Source organism: Prionailurus bengalensis, chromosome A1, assembly GCF_016509475.1.
Source record: "Prionailurus bengalensis isolate Pbe53 chromosome A1, Fcat_Pben_1.1_paternal_pri, whole genome shotgun sequence".
Taxonomy (NCBI): domain Eukaryota; kingdom Metazoa; phylum Chordata; class Mammalia; order Carnivora; family Felidae; genus Prionailurus; species Prionailurus bengalensis.
The window spans coordinates 66,730,795-66,758,210 of record NC_057343.1 but is presented as its reverse complement, the minus strand read 5'-3'; the positions used below and the strand labels follow the sequence as shown (position 1 = coordinate 66,758,210).

The window sequence follows — 27,416 nt, the reverse complement described above, 5'->3', positions numbered from 1 at the left end:
GATAATTACAGAACCTGTTAGTACAGGAGAGTCTGGGAGACAGTAAACATTCAATAAATATAAGCTATTAGCTATTATTTTATTTAGTCATTAAATAATGGTACCCTGTGCCTTTGCAAAGGATTTCCTCCCTTATTTTACAAAGGATACCTAAAAAGCAAGAGGTCATAACGGAAGATACATCAGTGTTGCACTTTTCCCCATTGTTTTCCAAAAATGTCCATGAATAATGAGGCCAGAGACATCTCTTTAAGTAGTATTTAGTTATGTTAGCAAGGGGCGTGCATTAAAATCCTTTATCGCAAATATTTGCACACCTGGTAATCCTTTTCACAGTTTTCATTGTGAACCAAAAGAAACCAGGGCTTTCTTCCTCTCCATTTATCAAACTGTTAATATTTATAATTGAACCTTAAGAGATAAATCTTACACAGTGGTACATTGTGAGTACAGTGGCACTGCAAAAAGTCTTCCATTTGCACAGAACTATTCTTTGGTTCTATCTACACAGTGATCTACGTGTTTGCACATATATGTGATGCAGGCACATGTATAGATAACAATGTATACATGCCTCTGGAGGTGTTCAGGATGAATGTAATTTTATAGCTTTCTAAAGAAAGAAAAACTCTCAAAGGTCCAACAGTTGTGTGATACCTCTAGAATTTCGGTCTTTTATTTGCAGAAACATAACTGTAGGTGGGCAATGATCTTGACTTCAGCTCTATGACCTTCCTTTGGACTTTTATTTTCTTTTCTAATTCTTTGGAAATTGGGGGATGTGTTTTTTCTCGGTTGCTATGTTGTCTGCAGTGGCACAGCTAACAAGCATGCTGCATGCTTAGCAATGAATGAGTAATCCTGACCTAGGTTGACATGTGGGGTGTCAGGCCAACACTGGATGAGAAGTTCACTCCCAGAGATTCTGAGGCTTAGAATCAGACCCTCAGCCTATCAAGGGAGTAGGCAAAATCCTCGCTTGAGACCAGAGAGTTCATGAAAGAAGACCCGAGGCTGGTTAACTTGCCCGGAGGTCTCCGGGCCATCAAATCCTGTCCTTCCACTCAGTTCCCATCTTCTTCCCCCTCTTGATGGGAAAACCATTTCTTCTCTGCCCTCTCTCCTTCCCTCAGAACCTCACTGCTGATACTACCTGGCCCTCCTATCAATGCACTGTCCCTCTGCTGTCTCTCCCCTTGTTGTAGTTGTGTGACGTTCTTAGCAGCAAACTTCACTCATCTTTGACTCCTCTTGTATACTTACTTATCTCATTCTTTGCTCTGTCTGGATCCCTCTCCACCCTCCTGATTGTGTCTTAGGCCCCAGCAGCCCTTCTGAGTCTCTTCTTTGAGCCACAAGCAAACAACCTTTACAACGAATGAGCCTCCTCCCAGTCCACGTCCTTGTCCCTTCCAACATTCTGCCAGAGGAATTTTCTAGAGCATGACTCTACTGAAAAATCTTCAGTGAGTCCCCTTAAAGAGTAAAGTTAAAAAACATTGTGAATTAAAGAAGTTAGAAGATATATAGCAATGCTAAGTGCAACGTAGGAGTTTTATCTACACAGACACATCACTTATGTTAAAACTCTGCCTACTTGGATGACCAGCAAAGATTTTTCTATTATGTTTTGAAAATTGATATAAAAAGTGAAACTTGGGTCGATTGTTTGTTATGTGACAATCACCTGCCAGATCATGGCACATACATGACTGTTGAAACTAAGAAACCCATGAATGAATGGTGCAGTCATTACATAAGAGTTGAAAAGAATTCATGATTTAGGAAGACAGATGTCTATATCTTGCACAATCATTGATAAGTTTGAATTAAAGCGGCAATACAGTCTAATTTTCCGAGCTTTCTTCTTGGTATTATAAAATATGTAAAATAATAATAAAATTCTCCTATGAGTTTCTAGCAGCACGTGCGAGAACACTTCACAATTAAAACGATTTCCTCCAGAGCCCAGATCCTCCTATTACCATGACTTCCAGCTTGATTCATACTCTTTCTCTGCTGCCCCTGCCCCTGGGTGCCATTTAGCCAGTTCTTTGCTCTTTCGACACCTTTAAGGTGAGTTGGTATCATCTTAAGGAAAAATGAGAAGTTTCTCATGATTTCTGTCATTTGGCTTTGCAACCTTAGAAGTTAGGCAGATCGTAATTTCCCTAGGTCTTTCTTAGAAAGTGTAGAGTACAAGCACTAGGATTTCACTCCATACCAGCGCACTTTTATTTCACTACTTTGACCAGCTAAGAGCATCACTCTTCCACCCTTTGGATCTTTTTTCATGCACTCCTGTTCTCATGGTTCCAGTAAAACACTGACCCTAAGTTGCAAAATATTCACATTTAGCTTATTTTTCCCTGAGCAGTAAATTTCTTGAGGTTGTAGCCATGACTGACTATCACAGGCCCCGAGAGAGTAGTCACAGAGATAAGTTACACTGTGAGGATACGTGAATGAATGACAGCAAATGTTAGGAAGTGGGTGATTAGGAAAGAAAACTCCTAAAATAATACCCCTGCAGTCTATGAAGTCTATGCCCATGGTAACAGCATTTAATTATGATGCAGGGTTTGCCCAGCTGGGTCAATGGTTAGAGCACAATGCCTCATTTCAAAATGGAGATCATGGCCTTACGCTCTTCTAAGCTAAGGGCAATGGCAAGACAGAAGGTTAACCAGTTAAATATTAGGGTCAAAACATTTCTGAAACATCAGCTGTCTCCCACTGTGACTCAGTCCCTAAATCAACCTCAAGTGTGTAATATGGAAATCACTTCCTGGCTGGGCTTTCCTCAAGGCGTTTTACGTGAGTTTATTACAGACTTCTGAATCTGGTGGAATTTCTTCTGGCCACTCTGTGATTCCATTTCCTCATCCATAAAATTTTGGGTTGTTATGTGGATTAAAGGAATGAAAACAGGCACGTGTTAGTTCTCGGTAGAGGCTGGCTACCGCCATATGACTTCCTTTGAGCACCGTGGTGGGGTTCAGTGATGTCATTATGGGGCACCCGGAGGCTATGGAACGTGGATGGCCAGGAAATCCCAGGACCAAGAGTAGCTAAAAACAGCATCTTGTGGGCCCAATAAATCCAACCTCAGGTAAAGGGAAGCAGATGGGCAGAGTAGCTGTCAATTTATGCTCAGGAAAGATAGTTCTACCAAGCGGCATTGGCTCGTTCTGCTCCTGGCTCTCAGTCCTCCTTTGCATTTTGTTCTCTTCCCCCAAACTCCTTGGTGTCAGCTGTAGCCGGAGGCAGATTAGCAATCTGTACGTGAAATCTTCCCCTGAGGGTGCTGGGATTATTTTTCAAATTCCTGATCCGTAAGTGAAAATTGATCATCTATCTATGATTTTTATCTTTTAAAATGATCATTGCTAATGAAGAACGGCAAGCACAACACTATATGGCGGCATGAAATGAAATCCATTGCAATGCAAGGATGCTAGGTAAAGAAATAAAAGGACACAATAGCAGTAATTGGGCCAGAAAGCATTAAAGGCACATGAATCACCTATGTCCATACTTAGTGTGTGCCATTGAAGGTCACAGAATGGATCAAGTGCTTCAGGAGACAGCGGTAACATGGCAGAAGGCATAAGAGGGTAACATGGCAGAAGGGAATAAGACAAAAGAAAATGGGAACAGCTTTGTACAGAGAGCTCACTGTGTATAAGGCCCAGTTGTGAGGGTTTTCTGTGTCCCATCCCCTTTACTCATCAGATATCAATACCATGGATCAAATGCGCTCTGTTATGGCCCAAGCCAGGTTCAAGTCCCCACTCTGCTTCTAACCAGGTGTGAACTGAGACGAAACACTTAACCTCTCCCCATCAGATATTAGTAACTTCATCTTACAAATGGGAAAGCAAAGACTCTGAGACACTAAGATCACTTCCTTTAACGGGTGAGAGCTCTCATAGGAACAGAGATCAAATTCTTTTTCCTTTCTCCCATGCAACTGGAGAGTTGTCGTATTTCTTCTCATAAGGTACTGGGAGGAAATATGTCAGCTCAAAGGCTAATGGGATGGTGAGGTAGGTGGCCACAAATGTGTCTCTGAACAGGGTGGAAGTAGAAAGGGTAAAAATTCTTTTCTCCTCATGGTGCTACCTGTCTGGTGATAGACTTTTATTTCATTCCATAAACAGGTGGAAGACTGCCCTTCATAACGGTTTTTATGAGCCTTTATTTAACCCAGCTATCAGATAAACAGACTCAAAAGAACCTCCCAGAGTTTTAGCATTTGTGATCTCAACTTTTTCACACTGTGGATTTCTTTTTTAATTCCCAAGTCAGTGAGATTTTAGAATGCAATAATAACGTCAGTTCTAAGCATGCTTTGCAAATATTTTTTTTCCTGTGTAAACTCAAATTCACTGCTTTTAGATATTTTTTTTATTTCCCTGAAACATGTTCATAACGATTCTCCTTGTTTCCTGATTTTTGTGGCAGAGAAAGGAGATATTTCATGACCTTTCTTTCACGGAAGGTCACTATATAAAACACCAGCCCTTCATTCAGATTTCTGAGAACTTTTCCATCCTGGGAAGAGCAACAAATCAAAAAACCAGCATCAGTGTGCAGATATTTTACAGCCCAATCCAGTGAGACTCTGCAATTTTCATACTGAGAAGTAATATATGACCTAGACAAGACCCAGACATAGGCTCATGAGAAGACTACGGGGCTTTAAAATTATTGCCTTGATCATGGAAAAGAAATATGAGTAATCACTGCCATCCACCAACTCAGGATGGTCTTTGGGGGCAATCAGGGTTTGAGAGAATCTAAGAACATCTGGAAATCAGCATATTTTGAGCCAGTTCACACCCTCCTTGGTTCATATTTCAACTGATCTATGTACTAGGCAGTTACGCTGCCCTGAGAAAAGCAGTCTGGATGTGTCCTCTGGGGTTAGGAAATCTTAGCAAGGCTAGAAGGGAAACATAGGAGGTAATCCCCCCTCATTGGACTCCAGGTGCTACACCTGCAGGTCTGGTGTATCATGGCTCATTTTAACCCACTTCAAATTTTCCCAGCATCTCCCAGCAAAATGCTTCTCAGGGCATTTTACTACTAAAAGTTAATATCTAATCTACATAAGAAAATGTCTAAACAACACTTCCCAAGCCTTTGTCCAAGTAAAGAAGAATAAACCTCTTGCTGACCTTGCCTTTCCTCATCTTTTATGCTGCAGATGAACCAAAAAAAAAAAAAAGAAAGAAAGAAAGAAAGAAAGAAAATAAAATAACAACATCTGAGAAAGCTGGGTCTTGCACTTAGACAGGAAGGCAAGATGGGGGAGTTTTAATAGTGGTGTTGATTTTGGCATCGATATTTTCCCTGAAGTTCAGAGAGTAACTCTAGAGACTGTACAAGATGGTTGATTTCTGAAGAGTCTTTATGTTGGGACTATTCAGTTCAATCCACACATTCCTAAAACAGCAGATGTCCTGAGACATTTCTTGGTTTCGGTCTCACAAGAACTCAAGAATCACCACACTGTGTTAGATCCTGACTCTTTTAGGACATTATATTCTAAAAGAAGTTCTAAGGGATACTTTATGTCAAATATTTATCCTCTTAGATGTCAAACCTACAGGACTATAAATTTACCTCCAAAGCATCCCAGTTTGTCTTAGGAACAAATTATGTATGTTCTTCATAAAGGTGTCTAGATGTTTTTGAATACGTTTGTGATTGTAGTCGGTGCTACTTTTTGACAGGTAACATATGTCAAGGTGTAGCAAGAGGTGTGGCTCTGAGAATGCTGGAAAAATATCTTTGGGAGGATTCATTGTTCCCTTTGCTTACTTTATACAAGGGTATGTGTGCCTTGAGCACATCCTATCAGCCTTAATTCTAGCTGTCTTCCTGGCTTTCCTGAGATAGTGCCTCCTTCATCCCCTTGACTACATAGGTGCATTACTCCTGTCCTGTTTTCCTCTCTTCGGGGCTTCATTGTAGTTCAGAAAGCAGAATCACCAAAAGGCTGGAAGGATAGACCACTTTCTAGATTATGCTTCATGGTAACCCTTTGGGCCACTGCAGCCTCCTAGACCAAGAACCATGGACCAAGCCCATGGAAACCAGCATATCCTTCAATCTCAGTTCAACTGTAGTTAATGGTTTCCTATGGGGTGCTTGATAGTTTTTTAGTTGTCCTTGAAAACATCTAATAATCACTTAACCACCATACACACCATAGAGGTATAGATGATACGTTACTCTTTTCCCAAGAGGGAGACTCTGAGGCTCAGGGGGGTATACTAACAGTCAGAAGGGGGGCTTGAAGCTGCATTTTTGATGCAAATTTGGTGCTGGCTCTAGAACTTAATACCTAATTTACCCATGAGGGAAGAGCCCTGGGGCTGAATGCTTACTTTCTAGTCCCTAGACCTGTGGTTCTCAAACTTGATTGTACTTCAGAACCACCTGAGGGGCTTCTAACATGCAGATTCCAGGCCCCATTCCCTGACTTTCAGATTTGGAAGGTCTGGAGTTGGGCTTGAGAATTTGATTCCCAACAAGTTCCCGGGGGATGCTGAAGTTGCTGTCCTTCCTGGGGACTGTACTTTGAGAACCACTGTCTTAGAATCTAGGTCAGTGGCCCTCATCTTGCTTTGACACCAGAATTTCCGGGGAGGCTTTAGAAATATATATCGATGCCTGGATCTCACTTCAGAACGATTCAGCTATTGTAGGGAAGGACGTGGGGGCATTAGTATTTTTTACTGTTTCTGAGGGGATTGTAACGTGCAGTCATGTTCCAACATGGGTTGGAAGCTATTGTTTTAAGGCAAGGGCCAGCAAGCTGGGTTTTCCAGTTGGCTACTGTTTCTGTAAATAAATTTCACTGGCACACAGCCATGCCCATTCATTTACATATTAGCTATGGCTGCTTTCATGCAAGAATGACAGACTCAAGTAGTTGTGACAGATTTGCCAGCAAAATAGAACATACTGACTCTCCAGCCCTTGATAAGTAATAAAAACAAAATAGAAGAAACCATAGAAGATACTCTATACTTTTTTAGTTTCAACAAGTCTTTCCAAGTCTTGATCAAGGCAATGTGTGGAATGTTTGGAAAACAGGAGAGAGGCTGGGCTTTTCTATAAGGAACTTGACTCATAGTTGTGATTTCATCTTTTTTAAAAATGACTTTTCTCTCTGCTTGTTTCCTGCACACTCATTCTCCTTTCCCACCATCTGAACACCTTCTCTTCCTTTGGTTCTGCAGTTACATGAGCTTCTTAATCACTCATTAGATTTCTGCTTTACTGGCTGTCTTCATTTGCCGGTTAATACGTAGGTGGTTTATTGCAGTGGGAAAGGAATGGTATTTGGGGTCAGAGGATCTGAATCTGAATCCTATCGCTGCTACTTAACCGTGAAATCGCAGGGAAGCTTACTTAATTTCTGTGGACTTCAACTTCCTGAATTGGTAAAATAAAGAAGATAATACCTCACTTGTTGAGTTACTGCAAAGATTAAGGAAGATTAGTCCAAGTGCATTTGCAAACTGTACAACAACTCACAGATTTCATTTACTATTATTGGCCACAACTTCTCAGGGGAATACAAGAAGTGAATTGCAGTCCACTTGACTGGTTTCCTTTTGGGATCCACCAAAAGGGACAGAGCCTGCCCAGATTCTAAAATTGGGTTTATCCTAGTTTGACAAGGGGCGAACCCCCAAAACGTGTCAGGCTGCGGTTCTGGTGACTGACTCAGAATCTCAGGATTGGGTCTCAGAGCCAGCATGCTCAGATGCTGACGAGATCCTGTACAGTATTGGTCTTAAACGAGATTTATGGCCAGGACTGCAGGTATTGCAAAATCTGGGAAAGGGCAAAAAGCGAGCCAAGAAACTTATTACCTAAAATTTCAAACTTATAAATAAAGTAAAAGAAGGATATAGCAAAAAACATTAAGGGAGGTCGTGAGTACTTTACAGCTAACTTCAGTGGCTCAAAAGACTTTCCGGCTCAGCACTATATGAAGAAGGTAGTGGGTACAGATATTAATTCATAAAGCATATGAAGAGCCTGGGATCTTTTCCATTCCTGATGCACAGACCAATTTCATCCCTATATCCCTCATCTATTGCCCCTGGGAATATCTTGTCTTGTACTCTTGTCATCTCCTCTCAATGATTTCCAGAACCTTGATGTAAACATACAGAGAAAAGAAACTGTTAACCTCTCCCATAACTCACATGCAGTGGCCAAAAGAAAAGTGTCTTTCCTGTAAACAGAGATCTTCACATCTGTTACTTCTCTAGCAAACTCCTGACATCAAATTTACTCATAGCAAAACTCATTACTGGTCAATTTAGTCAGAACCACCAAATGTGGATTCTCTCTCTCTCTCCCTAAATATATATATATATATATATATATATATATATATATAATTCCAGAGTACTAAAAAATCCTTTGGGAAAATAATCTTCTTACAATGATTTGACAAAAGGGCATCATCATTCCTCTCAAGCCATTATATAGCTTTAAACCACACATTTCTAGTTCTGCTCTGTAGGCGGCATCGGCCACATTTCGGTATCCCTATGCCAGAGACCAACAGCTGAGCCAGCCCCGTGCCAGAGAGAGTAAACTGGCAGCACAAAGTATGTACAGAGAGATTATGCAAAGACTTCAAATCTTTCATTTTGATCAAAACTTGCAAAATGAAACCGTGAGAATATAATTAGAACAATCTGTTAGACCCATGACTGTTAGTATCTTTCTCTTGCTCTTTTTTTCTTTTCCCCCACTTGGAACTTTTGCTACATATCAACCGTTGCAGATCTAGAAACACCATTTGGATGGAATTAGGCAAAAGCTAATTGCTATACTTCAATCCAGCTGCTATCCATGGGCCTCATTAGGTCCCCTGATGGCCAGCTTCTTGGCCTCAAAGCACCTACTGGAAGACACAGAAGCCCAACTTGGATGAAAAAAGGGACCTAAAACTCAGAGGAATTATCAGAGAAAAAATATCAAATTCAGAAATATGAAATATAGCCAAAGGAACATCCAGTTTCAAGGACCGACGTTTGGGGAGATTCTTTCTGCCTACCTCTATCCATCTTTCTTTTAATTCTTAGCACACAAAGCATCACTGCTACATAGTCAGCAGTTACTGGTTCTCAGACTGAGAGCTGAAATAAAATCTGAAGTGACTTTTGATTTCTCCATAGCCTACTGAAGAGAAAAAAAAAATAGAAAAGAGTATATACTTTTGTTTTAGGAACTCTTTGAAATAATCCAAATTTCGGTTAATGTCTATGTTCTAAGCGCTTGAAACCTCTCCAGAGGAAGGAATTTCCTGCTTGAAATAGCCTGGAAATAAGTTAGTTTACCTTTCACTTTTCCTAGGTAAAGATTCTTGCTTTCCGCCTTGACTAGAAATCTTGTATTTCTGTGTTGAACTCAGGGTTTTCTTGCTAGGCTCTTTTCCAACGTTATTTTGAAACACATTTACTTATAACGGGGACATGTCAGATAGAAGCTCAAGCAATACTGCTACCAACGTGACAGACATCATATGCAAAGAGGATGTTCTCTTTGCTCCCGTTTGTTCCCAGAATGCAGATGAATCTGTACTGGGTGCTCTGGCCACTCCCTCCCAACCCACCAGGCTTGCTGTGACTACACAGGGTCAGAGACTGGGCCACAGAGCCAAACAAGTGGGCCCAGATGGCCAGTGAGCACCCAACCTTGGCCTCACTTAGTAGTCACTCTAAGCCAGGAACAGGCAAATTTTTTCTGTGACAGGCTAGTGGAACATAGGCTTTGGGACACAGATCGTGTTATTTTGGGCTTTGTAGGCCATATGGTCTCTCTTGTGACTACTACCATTGTAGGAGTCATGTATTGTAGTGCTAATATGGTGGTGTGAAAGCAGCATGAATGATACCCAAATGGATGAGTGGGCTGTGTTCCAGTAAAGCCTTATTTACAAGGAGTAGATGTTGTTGTGGTCTGTGGACCATAGTTTGCTGACCTCTTCAAACAAACTTGTCTGATCAGCTCGAACCCAACTCATTCAGCTTCTGGTTCACCAATTTGACTAATCCACATCCTAAAACCGCTTTTCCTCAAATGAGCCTGCCAGCTAGAGTTGATTTATAATGCCTGAATTAAACTAAAATGTGATGGAAAAAGAAGGCAAATTTTATTAAATTTTTTTTGGGGAAATCCAATTTCTGAGATCAAATGGAAATACTAAACTTGTGGGACCATTTTGCACAGTCATTTAACAATCAGCCTCTTAAGAAAACCACATTAAGGGAATAATTGCTACTCCCCAGAAAACCTACATATTCACGTACCAGGGCTTTGGGAATCAGGCTAAGGTCTTAAGAGCCTACAGGCACAGTCTCTCCTCTTTAGGTTTTTGGGATTACATGGGGAAAAAACATGTGGCAGAGAGCTCAGTACCCCATGAACATTATTATCCTCTTTGACATGTTAAGGACTTGGAACCATGATTCTCTTACTATGATGTACCTATGAATCACCTGGGGGTCTTGTTGAAACATAGATTCTGATATGGCAGGTCTGGGGATGGGGCCTGAGGCTCTTCACTTCTTTTTTTTTTTTTTTTTTCCAACGTTTATTTATTTTTGGGACAGAGAGAGACAGACCATGAACGGGGGAGGGGCAGAGAGAGGGAGACACAGAATCTGAAACAGGCTCCAGGCTCTGAGCCATCAGCCCAGAGCCCGACGCAGGGCTCGAACTCACGGACCGCGAGATCGCGACCTGGCTGAAGTCGGACGCTTAACCGACTGCGCCACCCAGGCGCCCCGAGGCTCTTCACTTCTAACAGGCATCCAGGTGAGACTGATACAGCTGGCCTAAGAACCTCACTTTGACGATTTAGGACCTAGAGCAGTGGGCTACACACTGGAAACTCTTGGGGAGCCTGCCAAATACCAAGCCTTGTCCAGCCCCAAACCAAAGGGATCAGCATTCTGTGGGGATAGGGACCAGACGTAAGTACTTATTTAAGTTCTCCAGGTAACTTTAATGTAGAGTCAAAATTGAGAGTTGCTGAATTAGAGGCTCAGAGAAATTAACTGGCTTGCCCAAGGGCACTTGACTTTAAATGAGGTAACATTTTTGCTTGCCCGATATTTGAAAATGGTCTTAAAAACTGTCAATAGGCAGGGCTCAGGCAAAGGTAGTTTCCAGGATGACAGCAGAGAGGAGGATGGGAGGAGAGGGGAGGAGAGGAGGAAAGAGGAGTTGAACTTATTCGCACACAGTGATAGCCATATTGGTCAAGGGAATGCAGATAAAACAGGCCGCACGGCACATTGCTTTGTCCCTGTGTGAAAATCCCTCTTATGACTCGTTCTTTCCTCATCAACGCAACGGGGCAAAGAGCCTCTTGGAAAGGATATTTAAGTTCAGAAATGTGCACTACCTTCAGCTCCTTTGAGGAATCACACCATGATGAAAGTCTAGAGGCTGGGTAATCACATTTGGCTTCCTTTCTGCCTCTTGGGACCTTGGAAAAGTCATATTTATGGGACTAGGCAAAATTTCTGACCCAGGGATTTCTGTCTTGAATAAGACCAAGCTAAGTCAAGAAGGAGAAGAAAAAAAAAACTTTGGGGAAACTATGGGACAGTTCCGGATTCTGGGGGTCTTCTAAATGCGTGGAACCCAACATTGTGAATATAAGGCCATTTTCACCTGGAAAAACACACGAATTTCAATGACATTTATGCAATTGTTTAACCACAGTCGTTCAAGATCAGATCCATTTTCTCACTCTGCAGATCCAGTGGAGAATAACCCCCCCTGGGATGAAGACCTTGGCTGTGTAATTTGGGACATCCTATCTCAAAGAGGAAGTATGGGAGGAGTTGGACGGCTCCCAGACTAAGCAGATGGCAGCTGCAGAGGGTACGTGAGGTGCAGATTCACTCCTGGGAGCCTCATCCTTCTAGGTAGAGGATGTGAGGGGCCAGGGTCTGGTGGGTTCTGGGAACAATGTGAGCTCATGTGAAAATTCACAACGTTGAACATGCAGGAAGAACTCTGCGTTTTGCCAAATGTTTTCAATGGCTTAAATTCAAGCATGACTTTTCCCCTACCTCTATTCTTTTGGGATATTCTTGAGGTCATTTCATTTAGTTTCTTTACTCTGTCCCTCTCGGACTCCCTTTTGGACAACAAAAAAATATGAATCACGCCCTAAAAGACATTAGGCAGATGTTCTGAAAAATAAATAAAACTTTGAGGACTCTAGTTTCTGTGGGAAGCATCTTGCCAGCCTTCATTCAGCTGGGCGTTTGGCCCCACAGAGTTCTTTCTCAGGAGCTCCCAAGTGTGATCCGGACCCTGCTGATCAGTGTTCAATGAGGTCACATGTTCTACACTTACGGAAGCTTGCGATTGTGTCCCAGGAGGGGATGGTGGAGCCACTGTAGTCCAGCCATCCCTCATCTTGCAGACGAGTAGAAGTCAGCCGTGCAAGGCCACACGGTGATGCCAAGGAAGCAGTGGGGCTAGAGCCCTGACTCCCAGATCAGCAAGCAGCCCCCTCCCATACCAGGCCACCCCACTTCTCAACTGAACACGGAGCAAGGGGCTGAAATGAGTTCACTTGCACTTCCCAGAACGAGAAGATACCATATGATGTGGATTAAGTGACAAAGAAATTCAGAAATATTCATGAAATATTAGGCCGTTTGATTTATATAGAAGCTCTTTCTAGAAAGATTTCCAGCAGCTGGCTGTGTGGTGTCTCTCTTTACATTTGCTTCTGGAAAAGGAGCAGTGATACAAGACTGTGGTTGAAGTTTGTGACATCAGTGAGACCGGCAGCGGGGATGGCCAGGAAGCAGAGCTTCAATCTAGAATTGCCAGGAAGTCTTAGTTAGGATTTTTCTCTCTCTGTTGGGAGCTCACTGTAGGGTAAGTTCTACCACATGCAAGCCAAGAATTCATTCGTACACATCTATTGGAGTACCCTTCTTCCGGGAAACATACATTGGACTCTTTGGTGGTAAATGCAGAGTAAAAAGGCAGGTCCTCCAGAGCTTTAGCATCAGAATCACTAGAGAGTGTGTTGAATGTACAGATCCGTTGTCCCTCAGCCCCGGCATGGCTGATTTGGTATGGCTCTTGGTTGGCCCTCAGCAATTTGTTTTCTTAAAAAAAGCTTCTGATGTAGGTGATCCCGGTCCTACATAGACAGAAATGCTGGTCTAGTGGGCAGAGAGGTCCTTTGAGATAGCCGCAACACATCTTTCTCTAACTTCTGGCTTTGTAGTCTATCTCCAAGAAGGGCAAAAGGTACCCCTTTGCGATTTCTTTCCCCAAAATGTCGGGGGGTGGGGAGGGATGAGGAAGCATGTTTGGATGGAGAAGTTGGTTTTAAAGTCCCCTGGAGTCCAACGTGGCCCTACTTCTCACATTTAGGAAACCTCTCTGCTAACCTCCTTTGTTCCAAGAAAAGAAGGCACCAAAGCTAAAGAGAAGGGAGAAATGTGTGAAACAACTTGCACTTTGATTCAATTTTATAAGTAGTGATCACACACTGCTTACTAGGTAGTACACATCCTTTTAATAAGGTGAAACACACACACACACACACACAAAACCTCTCACAAAAGAAAATGACCCAAGCACTTTTGCATCTGTATTTCCAGGAGATATGGCCACCTAGTGTTACAGTAACAGTGAGAATCTTGGAAAGGGATCTGAGGTCACAGCGAAGCATCAGCCTAGCAAACAGACATTCCTCCCAGGTTCCTGGCATTTTTAGAAAGTTTTGCTTTTGTGTTTGTCCTGACTGCAGTAAATTAGCCATGATATGAAAACACCTTTTCTCTTGTGTTGTGCCTAGAAAACTGTGAGCGAAGCCACAGCTGTGGGACGCACGGGGACAGTGTGTGCAGAGGATGAAGCCCCAGGGTGGGGGCGCTGGACAGCAAGACAGAGGTTTCTCTGGAAGGAGAGGTGAAAGAGGCCCAGAAAACAGAAGAGTAGAACATCTGTGGTAAGATGCTCAGTAACGAATCATGTCTAGGAGATTCCAAAGGCCCGGCCCCCAGCACTTCTTTGGACACAGGGAAAGGCACCACAGCCCCATAAACAGCCAGCTCTGGCAGGGGCAGTGGGGCCTTATTTAAAAAGTTGTGCATGGGGGGCCCTGGGGAGCTCGGTCTGTTAAGCACCTGACTCTTGATTTCGGCTCAGGTCATGATCTCACGGATTGTGGGATCGAGCCCCCCATTGGGCTCTGCACAGACAATGTGGCCTGCTTGGGATTCTCTCCCCCCCCCACCTCTCCCCGATTCGCACGAGCTCTCTCTCTCTCTGTTTCTCTCAAAATAAATAAATAAACTTAAAAAAAATTGGGCATGGCATCATGCTTGTGGAGAAAGACATTACAATTCTCCTCTCTATACCTTGGCATATGTGAGTCCTGGAGATATACTGAGAACATTCGCTGTCTCTTGTGGATGCTGGAAGATGCAAAGGTACAAACATGATTTCAATGTGAAAGTCCCCGAGAAAGTTATTGTTGATGAAATAACAGTGGGAGCTGGAGGTGGACCCTCCTTTCCCACACACTTCTAGATGGTTTCATAAGAGGGGGGGATGAGTTACTCTGTCTTCATCGATCATCATTCCTCAGAGAATGCTGGAGTTTGTGAGCTGGAAAGGCTCTTCGATCTTTTCTCGTTGCTTGCATCCATCTGCTTTGCTCTCCTCGCCCTGCCATTTTAACTAAAGGAGGAAAATGGGAGGGACTCACCCAAGGTTCTAGTGCTTTCTCTGTCTTTTCACTAGAAAATGGGAGCATTTTGGATAGGATTCCTCCTTCCAGCTAATTTGAAATCAGACTGGATGAAAAGGATGCTCAATGTAGTTTCATCAATTATGACAAATGTACCACTCTGATCACTTCACATCTGTTAGAATGGTTGTCATCAAGAAGGGGGAACGTTGGCAAGGATCTGGAGAAGAGAGAATCCTAGTGCATGGTTGGTGTGAATGTATATTGGCTTAGCCCCTACAGAAAACAGTCTGCAGAACTCCCAAAAATCAAAAATAGAACTATTATATGATCCAGCAACCCCACTACTGGGTGTTTATCCAAAGGAAATGAAAAGATGTCAAAAAGATATCTTTAGTCCCAAGTTTATTGCAGCACTATTCCCAACAGCCAAGATATGGACACAACCTAAGTGTCTATCACAGATGAGAGGATAAAGAAGATGTACTATGTGCACACACACACACACACACACACACATACATAGGCACACACACACAAGGGAATATTATTCAGCCATGGGAAAGAAGGAAATCTTGCCATTTACAGCAACATGGATGGACTCTGAGGGCATTATGTTCAGTGAGATATGTCAGACAAAGACAAATACTGTACGATCGCACTTTTGAGTAGAATTTCAAAAAGTTGAACTTAGAGCAACAGACAGTAGAATGGTGGTTAAGGGGTGTCGGAGGGTGGTGCATTTGGGGAGATACTGGTCCAAGGAGACAGATCTCCAGTAAGAAAACAAAACCAGGTGCACCACTCTGGAATGCTGACAGTGGAGGAGGCTGTATGTGTGTCAGGGCAGGGGGTATATTGGACCTCTCTGTGCTTTCCATTCAAATTTGCTACGAACCTAAAACTTCTCTGAAAAGTACATCTACAAAGAGAAGAGGAAAAAAAAAAAGATCCACCTTTTTTTTTGTGACAGTGAATTCAACACATTCATTTTTACTTTATTTCTCTTTGTGATTGTAATTTTGTGGCTTTTCTTTATTCTAGAATACATATGGATCTGTATTCTCTATATGGGCTTACTACAACCAGAATGACGTTATTTTGAAGGACACATTACTGGATGTATCACTTGAATTAATGTAGTTTGAGAAGCAAAAAAATATCTCAGCCCTAAACCGATGTGGTTTTCAAATCAGCCACATCATCTCTCTGGATGCCAGGGTCCTCGTTGGCAAAGTGAGAGTATTGGACTAGATGGACTTCAATGTACCTGCAACCCTAAGGATCCCTGAGAGCAAATGTTTTGAATTGTTTTTCCTGGCAGTGATGGTGAATCTGCACTTTGGCTCAGTGCTGTCTCATTGGGTCCTCATGTGACCCTCTTGAGGAGGGTGGTCCAAGTTCATGGTGAGGAAAGAGGCCTTGGCCAGCACTTTTAAGGATCAGAGCTCTGACTTCATTTGCATCTTGCTTTACTTACCTGAACACACAGTCTTGTTTTTAGAGTTGGCACGAGCCAGCCCACAGCCAGACATGACTTTGGTGTTTCCGGCTAAATCACAGTCCTGCCTGCATCACGGTGACTCAAAAGGGCTAAAAAATTGATGACCACTATTCAAGATAATGCAATGATTTGGGCACAGAAGACAAAAGTATCTAATAAGGCTTATAACAAAAAGTCTGTAATCCTGGAGGGACTTTGTACAATTCCCACAAGCATTTAAATAATGTGCTGAAAGTTTCTTATCATTTTAAATCAATAGAGCCATAGCTTTTACTCCTAGTCATCAATTCAATCAAATATAATTTACTTGCTCAAACTACTATTGTATATAGGAAAAACTTACAACGTGAGGATCTTGAATCCCAAACCCCTGTGGTCAGCAGCCTTTGAGAATATCCCAGCAACGTAACAGAAAGCAAATTTAGGAGGATAGTTGACTTAACATTCTGGAAACACTCACGGTGGTGATCATCCAGACCCACCCCTCCCCCCAAATCTTTTCTTCACCTCCCTTTGAGTGAGCAAAGCTCTCCTCCAGGCTTCATCATGGAATTCTGCAAAGTTGCTATTTGGGAATCCCAAATAGCCATATCAGAAAACAAAATCCCTTCCTTTCTTTCCTTTCCTACCTACCTACATTCTCTGCTTCCTTCCTTCCTTCCTTCTCTCCTCCCTTCCTCCCTTCTCTCCTCCCTTCCTTCCTTCTCTCCCTCCCTCTTTCTTTCTCTACCTTCCTCTTTTTTTTTTTTCAGAGGGAGGATGTTATGAAAGTATTGTGAGTAACAAAGAAGAGACAAAATAGCAGTAAACCCACTAAAATGCCTGTGTACCTCTTGTTTGACCTTTGACGGCAGTAGAGACATCACAGACACCAAGAGGATTATAGCATCAGGCCCTTGGGAAACAGAAAGCTGGCACTGGCAGTCTCTTCAAGGGAAACATCAAACAGCTGCCTCCAGTTGTTTCAAGTTTTAAAAACCAGGTACAATACGTGGAAACCCTTTGTTTATTCCAAAGCACTCCACAGTGTGGACCGTTCTTACTCGCTGAACCAGGATAGGCTGTTAAGCAGATCCTGCTTCAGTCTGGAACGATGCTGTATTTTCTAAGACAGGCAGGTGGGAAAATTTGGTGGACATAAATCCTGGATCAAAATAAGAAACCTGGGTTCTTGTTCTGACTCCTTCATCACTGGGCAGATCTTAAAACCTCTGTGTCTTTGTTTCTCTTTTTATTAAAAAAAAATTTTTTTTAACGTTTATTTTTTGAGACAGAGCATGAATGGGGGAGGCTCAGAGAGAGAGGGAGACACAGAATCTGAAACAGGCTCCAGGCTGTGAGCTGTCAGCACAGAGCCCAACGCGGGGCTTGAACTCACGGACCTGACCTGAGCTGACGTCGGACGCTTAACCAACTGAGCCACCCAGGCGCCCCTCTCTTTTTATTTTTAAAAGGAGAGAGGCCAAGATGGAGGAAGACACAAATGGCTGCAAGATCCTTCTTCTCCTTGTCATTCCCCATAGTCAAATCTACTCTCCAAGCACTGATCATTTTACAGTTACATTACTGTCCATGGCTCGTCTCTGTGTTCGCCTTCCAGAGAATTTTTTTAAGTCTATTTAAAAAAAATTTTTTTTAACGTTTATTTATTATTGAGAGACAGAGAGACACAGAGCATGAGCAGGGGAGGGGTTGAGATGGAGAGACACAGAATCTGAAGCAGGCTCCAGGCTCCGAGCCGTCAGCACAGAGCCCGACGCAGGGCTCGAACTCAACAAACCGCGAGATCATGACCTGAGCCGAAGTCAGACGCTTAACCGACTGAGCCACCCAGGCGCCCCTTTTAAGTCTATTTTGGATGCTGTTCACTTTCACATCGGATTCAGCTGCTTAATTTGGGCTTTTCATGTCCTCCAGTACTTTTACCTTGTCTGGTTTCAATGTTTCGAGAAAAAAAAAATAGCCTTTCTGTGTTGGTCCTCGGTGGTGACGCGAGGCCACAAGGTGTGCACGCTGCTCAGAAATATGTCCTGAGAGGTGGTGCGTCCCTCACCTCTCTGTGCTCTGTCATTCCCCTTTGTTGTTTGCATCCGTCATTTAGCTACATGCTTCCCAAACACTTTCATAGAACTTGAGTCTCTTATCAGCTTCCCCCGCATTCACCCTGGGACTTTTTATTGTAATCTTTCTATGTGGCTGTAGCTCAGGAAGCTCCAGTGTTCACGCTCTTTGACAACAATGTGGAAACCAGCGTTCACTTGCGCTTCTCTGCCCATCCTCTGAGACTAGTCCTGGAGGCTTCCAGAAAAGCTTTTGTAGCCTTAGCGCTCCTTGAATGCTGAAGCCTGCAGGTGAACCAGCCACGTTCTGTAAAGACCAAGAAGCCTACCTACAGGCTTTGTGTCAGAGCCAAAATCACAATGAATATTTGAAATCTTTGAAATTATATGTTGTTGTTTGTAATATTTTAAAACTGTTTAAAAAGTTTACTTATTTATTTTGAGAGAGAGAGAGAGAGAGAGAATGTGTGTGTGTGTGTGTGTGTGTGTGCGCGCAGGGGAGGAGCAGAGAGAGAAGGAGAAGAGAGAGAATCCCAAGCAGGCTCTGTGCCATCCGCACAACCCACAAACTATGAGATCATGACCTGAGCTGAAGCCATGAGTTAGCCACCTAACTGACTGAGCCACCCAGACTCCCATGTTTGTGATTAATAACGACAACAGCCGTGCTTAATCTAGCAGAGAGCGGTGGAACTTCTCTGTGGAAGGGAAAAGTTTAGGGCAAGCCATGATGTGACGGATGAGGAAGACCTAGAAATTGGTGGCCAGATTTCACTCACAACTAGGTGTCTTCGAATTTTAAAAAGTAGTGATGAATCCCAGACATTTATGCAAAAGTATCATGCTTCAACTATAATTTGATAAGCGACTATAACAGTCTCTGGGTCGTTCAAGTTGCTGCTTGGCACACAAAGTGTATTGCAATTAAAAAATAACCACACACACACACACACACACACACACATACACTCAAGCCTTCTTTGTTATATCACCATCAAAGTTCTCCAAAGTCCCCTTCAAAAAATATTCCTAAAGGTCCATTTTCCTTCTTACTTCAAAACTGTTTTCTAATGGAAATATGTTAGGAGGCTTTTATTTGTTTTGTCAAGAAATCTTGACAAAAGAGAGGAGGCTTTCTTTGCTTCAGCCCTTGCTGTTAAAATCCTAATGAAATATTTCTTGTTCCTTGAAGACTGTTGTATAAAGAAGATTTGATTTTCCTGAGTAACTGGAAATATCTTCGGGAGGACATGTCTTGCACTCAAGATAGCCTCTGGGTTTTTGGACTTTATGTGAGGAGATCAATTAAAGCAGTTTGCCGCCTTTGTGTTTTCTTCCCAGACCTAGTCTGGCTGTTTCATGTTACCTCTTGTCTCTGGCACTCAAGGAGCTGTGAAGAGCGGGCCAAGGAAATGCTAGGCTTTTTCAAGTGCAGGATGAGTGTCCTTCACCGAAATGAATGCAAGCTGCTGTGGGGGAGTTTCCTTACATCAAAACCCCTTAAAATAAAACTTACAAACTCATTGTTTTCCTGCCTCATTACACACAAATAATTTGTGAATTTATATTGTAATTTTTCTTCCAGCCGAATCAGAGCCCCACGATTCTGCAAGTAATTCCACACGGAAGCCATTGGAACACACATTCTGGAGACTTCCACTGCGATCAGTAAGTTCGCTGTTGCTGTCGGCCCGCGCAATTTCTCTGATTAACCTGTGAAAAGTGTTCTCCTTCATGAATGCTGTTCAGAAATAAACAGATATTGTAAAAGGAGACAAGGGCAGGTTCCAGAACTCAAATTCTTGGTGATCTTAAATGATGATGTATGAAAGAAAGAGAGAGGCAGAACAATTTGATTTGCTCCAACTAGGCTGACCTAGAAAGGAGAAGAGCAGGAAAATCGCTTTGCCTAAGCAAACATGACATCAAGTCAGACAAGAGCAGTATTTGCAAAATGTAATATCGAAGCCTCACTTAAAATATACATAGTCTGGATCTGAAAGACAATTAAATGCCGGTAATAAAAAAGTCTTTGCTCATTCTGCCTTTCTATTGCCATTTTCTACTACTTGCTGGCAAAAGCTTCTACCTCCTCCTTTCAGATACTGTCCTAAGATTTGGAGTGGGACTCCTTTGCCCTGATTAAATTAGGACTGAATTCAAAGTTCAGTTAGGCAAAACAGCCATCCGACGCTAAAAATCAAGCTGATTTCCGAAGCGATACTGGTTTTCTGGGACAATACAGACACTCTCTTTGTAACAAAAACTTAGAGTTCTCTTAGAACTCTAAAAACATTTAAGCACAATCTTCACCAGTATACGGTCTGAGTGGAATCATAGCTACTTTTGTCTGGCATTCCCCCAAAGTGCCGTGAGCTCCTTGATTAGCCACCCGTACTTGGTTCCTATTGGCGTTCCTATTGGTTCAACAGATATGTGTTGAACGAATGAAGGATTTTCCTCTTCTTTTTCATGTACGGTCTGTCTTAGAGTTGGAGACAGGAAGGAGATAGGTTTTTATCAATTTAAAACACTTGCCTTGGTCATACACGTTTGTGTACTCACATGTCCAGTTTCACTGTGTGAAATGTCCATTACTCACATGTCCATTTTCACTGTGTGAGACACAGAGGGACACATGTCCCTGCCTTTTTGACAGCAGACTTGGTCATATGACCTCCTCTGGCCAATGAGCTGTGAACGGTGTGCTGTGCCAGGAGGGGACGTCAATGATGTCTTTGCCCCAGTCTCTATTACCCCCACTACCTAACAGGGGAAGCTGTGGATGATGGCTGCTCTGGGACCCTGGGTCCCGGAGTGAAGGGGATGATCATGTGCAGCTGACCTACAGAAAACCCACAAAGGATACTTGGCATGACTGAGAAATAACCTGTGTTCTTTGTGAGCCATTTTGGGATCTGTTTGGAGATGCTGCATTGCCTAGCTTGGCTTATCCAGATCGATAAAGTATTGGAAAAGCTCCTAAACATATTACACAAACCCAGCTTCCAAAAAATTATTTGTTAACCAGCAATAGAATGGTGCTGCTGCAGGTGCAGGTTCATTCATTTACTGTCAACCAGACTTTTTTTTTTTTTAATAGCTTGGCCAATCTTTTAGGTGTTAGAAAATACCCATGGAGTCGGAGCCTTTGACTATAATGACCATGAATGAGCTTAAGTAATAAAATTATTGTGTATTGCAGATATCTTTCTACCTTTAACATTTATGAAGCAAAGTCAATTTTCACTCAAACAGGTTTCTTTTCATCTGGTTTTCTCCACAATGTTTATGCCTGAGGTTTATCGCTAGCAGTAAAGAGTGTCCAAGTATGTTATGGGAATGGGGAAATTCCCAGTGCTTTAAAATGTATTCCATAGGCCCCAGAGTCAGTTAAAAGCTGATTGATTATACGGCAAATGCATCAAAACTAGTATTTATGAAATATCCCATTTCTTCAGCTCTATCTCTCATAAGCGTGAACATCACATTTGGGAGTTGCGGTGCGAATATCTCAGAGAGCGATGAGAAAAAAATCACTGCAGATTTTCCATGACAAAGAGAAGGTTCTTTAAGCTGCTCAGTAAGTTAATAAAAGATCTATGTCAACTGATGCTCTCATGAACACATATTTTAAAAGGTATGGTTTAAGTAGTTTAGTACGGCTTATCTATGCAGGCTTTGATATTCAAGTCACCAAAACACTTATTACATAGCTGGATGAAGGACAAATACTCTGAATGAGTGTGTAGGTGGACTTTGTCATCTGACCGGGTCATAACCGACAACAAAGTTTCCGTTTACCATGTGTTCAAGATATGGGCATAAAGCTCTGTCTGCAGAAGAGAGAATGGGCTAGGGGATCACCTATTCCAAAGATGCTACCGATGTTTCAATGTTTTCAGTTTGCATACTGGGTCAATGATAATTCATTTGTTAATACATCTTCCGCATATTCTTTACTGGTGTAATCTATCTTAGATTACAAAATCAAACTCCTATTTCCTGTACGCTAACATTTTATGGACTCTGTGCTTGATGTTATTTCCTGGAGGAGACAGAATGGGTCTAACAGGTTTGATAAGCTGGGCTTTTTTGCACATAGTAACTCTTGCCTTTTTGATGATGCTACCACTAACGAGACACTGTGATATAGACTGTATATGGGAGTTAGTGTTACTAAGTGCCATGCAGTGGAGACCTCAGTACATACATTGTGGATTGACCGATGCATAAAGGATGAATCAATTTGAGGTTAGCTGAAATCTAGGGATGCTGAAAGAGATGTTCATGTCTCAGGGGAAAATAAGCATATCAACATACCATCAAATAGACAGAAAATCTGTACAGCCATACTTGTTGTCTGAAAGCATAACATTTCATTTTTAGGACACAGTCAGAGGTCAGCAAAGCTCTAGATTAAATGTTTCTGAGGACGAAGGACAGTGTAACTTAGAGTTGAAAGTGGTTTTGTTGGTAGAACTCCCCCAACATGATTTCAGATCACTTACACCTGAACGGTGCAAAAAATACCCCCTTTAAAATTGTAGCATGACTTTATTTCATTGAGAGTCATGATTCTCGGAATGTGTCGTAAGGCAGTGGGGACGGAATGGGCTTCGGTTTCTCCCAGGGAATAACGTAGCCAGTGGGGTGATTCCTTTTCTTTCTCCCCAAGGCATACAACCCAATGCAACTGACCATAGCCTCGCCTGAGCTTAAAGAGAGGTCCACCTACACTTTCCCAGTTCACTGTCCTTCCACATTCCTGAGAGAATAGCTTCTCAAGGTGTACTGTCCACTGGGTGTGAGCTGACAATGGCATTCCATCCAGGGTCCCAACGGTGCACACCACTGAATTCGATTTTGTGCATCCTCCAAGCCCCTGGAATAAGCAGAATATCCTGCAGACAACCCATCGTTTTACATGTTTGTCTTTCGCTGTTCCCTACTTGGGCCTCATCAACCACAAGCCTCCTAAGTGGAAAGAAGCCTGTGCCAGGCGGCTCTCCCAGCTACCACACGCTGCTGATGTTGCCCAGGGAAGGGCAGAAACCAAAAGACCGAATAAGTTTGGTGGCTTGGTTTTACTGTTTTGTATTTTCTCCCTGCTTTGAAAGTTCACTGTATTTTGCTGCTATTATCACCAAGGGTTCACTGAAAATGAAACTGGGGTGTCTCAGTGGGGTTTTGCAGTAAACAAGACAAAGCAGGTTCAGGCAAGACTGGGCAGTTCACAATCTGAAGTGGATTGAGCGGCAGCCATTTGTTGGCTGGGGTGAACGGGGCATAATTTATTCAGCGGCCACAGAGGCTGAAAGCCAGTCTGGCCTTGACCCATTTATCTTTAGAAAACTAATTAAAGTGGAGAATCTGGTTTACTGTTGTTACTGAGGTTTTACTTTTTCCTGCCCAGGCCAAGCAAAGACTGAGGTAGGGATGTGTATGTGTGTGTGTGTGCGTGTGTGCGTGTGCGTGCGTGTGTGTGTGTGTGTGTGTGTGTGTCTGGGTGGAAGGTGGGAAATATCAGTTTCACCTAAAGACAGTGGCTGAAGCTCTAGATAATAAAGTAGTTTCTTAAATACGGCCTGACATCCTTTTGAAATGCAAAATAGTGGATTTAGCCGGATGCAGAATCCTTTGAGGTGACAATGAAATGCCATGGCAATTTAAAATGAACAACAGACAGTTTCCCTGAATCCCTGCAACCAAGGCATCCTAAATCACACCAAAATGGCCCCGAAGAGGTGTAGAAGAGCATTTTTATGACCAGCATTTGACTCTGAAACTGGTATTAACCATCAGGCAGAATGATACCAGGAAGTGAGTCGCTTTGTCCATTTTGTTTCAGAATAACAAAGTGCATACATATCGTGATATTTTATAAGTTCTTAAATCTATATGTAATAATGTCAATAAATCATATTTAGCACCAATAGCAAACAGGTGAATTTCAAAAGTAGCACTGTATTTTTGAAAGAATCATATACAATAATGGATATCTGATTTTTTTTTTTTTTTGGCTCAGTTACAGGAGATTATGGGATGCCAGCAGGGAAGTCCTGCAGACTGGGTGGGGGTGGAGGATGATAGTATGATTTACCTTCCTTCCAATATGTTCAAGGAAGTCATTCCCTTTGGGGGAAAGCCACAAGGCCCCTGCTAACCATCAGATAAGGAGATCAGATGGGTTGGAAAACCTGGAGCGATCAGGAGAATGTGCTGGGAAAGGCAGGCACATACCATCTGAGCTGCAGCTACCCTAATTTTATCAAATGAGCCAAACTAATAAAACCCTGACCTGTCCTACCCGTGATGTTTTCTTCCCTCACTCTCCATTTAGCATCAGGAGGCCTTAAGCCATCTGTCTTCACTGTTCCTTCTTTAAGGTCTCCTCTTCCAGAGTGGTCCTGTTCCAGATTTACCTCCTAACTTTCTTTTTCTCATTCCAACTGCCCTGGGCTCAGTTTGTGATGACAAATGGGAATACTACTCAGGGGACAATTTCCTTTTAAAGAAATGAATTTTAACAGAGCAATTCAGGCCTGAATTGAAGGCCAGGCAGCAGGGAGCACCACGATGTCATAGGCGTGCTGCATGGATAAACATGTGCCCATCAGGGGACAGTCCTTTTCACAATGCTACACAGGGTTCAGCACTTTATTAAAAGGTATTATCAGTATGGGATGCTAGTATGAAAACCAGATTAGAGAACTTAACTATCTGATTATTATGGTTAATATAGAAAGTCAGGTAAGATAACCTGGGTGTGCTGTCCTCAGCCCCAACAAAAACCACGTTGCAGTAAAAAATATCCAGCATTCCGATGCTCTAAGAGACATCAGTAACTTCAAGAAGGAAGGAAAAAAAAGAGTAAACAACCTACACCACAAACTATTTCTTAACCCCCTAAGTTCTCTGTGTTCGCCGATGGAAAAATTAGCTCCTTATGCATGAGAGCCGATGTTGGTTTGTTGTTATTATCAGCGAGGTAATTATTCGCTCAGCACAAGAAGAAAAAAGCCAATATATTCTATCAGGGAAGAGCTAGTTTTTCAGGCAGACTACACATAGTCTGAACATTGGGATAGAATTTAAATCAGCCACCAAACGAGTTAGTCGAACACAAAGCTAAGATTGAAAACCTTGCCATTGGGAGAGAATACCAAAATGGTTATTCACCATAAATACCAGGCAGAGAGGAAAGCGGCTAAACCCGCGGGTCATGTGCAGTGTTCAACACACTCCAGACAATTTGGAAAGGGGAAGAGGAGGAGGAATTTCTCAAGAGCTCTCTGGAATGACCATACAAAGACAAATGAGGATGAGTGTAAGAAAAAAGAAGACCAAAGCTTACACTATGTTGCATTGTCCTCCACACAATCCTCTGGGAAGCAAGAGGAAAACAAATTTAAAGGAAAAAGAAAGAGAGATTATTCTATACATAATAGCACAGCATAGGTACAATGTTTCACTTTGTAGGCTGGTATTCCACCACCCCGCCCCTCCCCCCCAAACTCCCACAGAATGACCAGAAGAATATCTGAGAGGCCTGTACGCACAGTGCGATGTTGAATACTTACTGGAGGTTCATTTTTCTAAACCATCGCCAACTTGATGCATTAACTTCCACGTCTGTTTTTTTTTTCCTTTTAAATCTACTTTTATAAAATATATTCCTCTAAGACACACGATTTAAAGTATATTTTGCTCTGATGAATTAGCTGGAGTGCATGACAGACACTCCCTGCCCTGCGTGTCCAGGAGCTACAGAGCACGTTATGCTCGATTTTCTGCACTGTACAATTAATTGTCTTTCACAGACGATACTCTGAAGTATCTCTGTATTCTCAGATCTACAAACTTGACCGCTTTTGGTTGATGCATTTTTATAATCTGTACCCCCAGTGACATTCCAGTGGAAGTTTCTTTAAAAACATTCATAGTTTCACGTCAAATTATGTCAGAGAATTCATGAAGTGTAAATTTAAGAAAAAAAAGGAAGAAAACCAATCTTTTGCAAATAACCACCTCTGGCCTACTTAATTGAAAATCAGTAACAGGAGGTCGGGATAGAGAGACACTAGGGTGGGGATTGGTAACAGGAAACACATGTGACCATGCGACCAATCTCTTAACCAAATTAGCTGATGGCATTTGTATCTTCATCAAATCCTGGCTGTTGGCAGGAAGGACTTTGATTGTCTTTCATGAGTCAGTTTTCCATCAGCAGCTGAATTTATACAAATGCATTCATTCCTTATTGGATAATAAAAATAACTTGAGGGTAGTATGTCTGAAAGTCACTGACTACCTAGACTGACTTTTATGCCCATATAACTTTAGAGGAACAAAGGGAAATGTGTCCTAGTGATATAAAAGAGTTTACAAGTTCCCTACAAATCTAATGGAGGTTAAATGATGGAACTGATGGATTTTTGAGAGAGAGTTTTATTTTAATTATTTTATATAAATTCTAGCAACAGCTTGCCCAGGTTGGGGTTAGGAGCTTTATTTCTAAAATAAACCCCATAATTGCCAGTTCACATAAAAAAAAATTGCTTTATCATAACTGATATAAGAACATTTACCAAAAGACCCCAAAGTTAATTAACAGAGGTACTCATTTTAAGTGCTAGTAAGAAGCAAATCTCCAAGAGCTTTACAGTTATTTTCACTCTGGCAAAAGCAGTGGGGTGACTGGAATATTCTTTTGATGCTGTCCTTGAAGCATTTTCTTTGCTGAAACACTTAGAGAAATTAAGGGAAGTCTTTTCCAATTATCCTTCTTTTCTGGGACACATGCTTCTTATAAATATTCAGAAAACATCTTTTCAGGAGAAAATTAAAACAGCAGTAGATGACATGAGACTTGTTTATAAACAGTCAAAATAGTCTATAATATATGGCAGACCCATCAAGAGAGTTCACCAGTGCTTGTATCTTGGAGAAGATTTTGTCTGACTGTTGACATATAAGTTGTCATACAACCAGTCCATCTAAGGTAATCGGTTTAGTTATCCACTATTCAGAAATACACTGAACCCTCAAAGGGAAGAAAGCCTTGGGG

General features: G+C 42.2%; 1 protein-coding gene across 2 annotated transcripts in view; it reads right to left on the bottom strand.

Annotated features, from left to right (window-relative positions):
* Positions 1–27,416, bottom strand: part of GPC6 (glypican 6) — a 1,119,186-nt gene that overhangs the window by 60,611 nt on the left and 1,031,159 nt on the right. The window contains exon 7 of one of the 2 annotated variants that reach the window (XM_043581530.1): positions 25,704–25,733. The exons of the other annotated variant lie outside the window; for it this stretch is intronic. Within the exon in view, the coding sequence (XP_043437465.1) occupies positions 25,704–25,733 (30 nt within the window). The remainder of the gene's footprint in view (positions 1–25,703; positions 25,734–27,416) is intronic. 2 annotated transcript variants of the gene reach the window in all.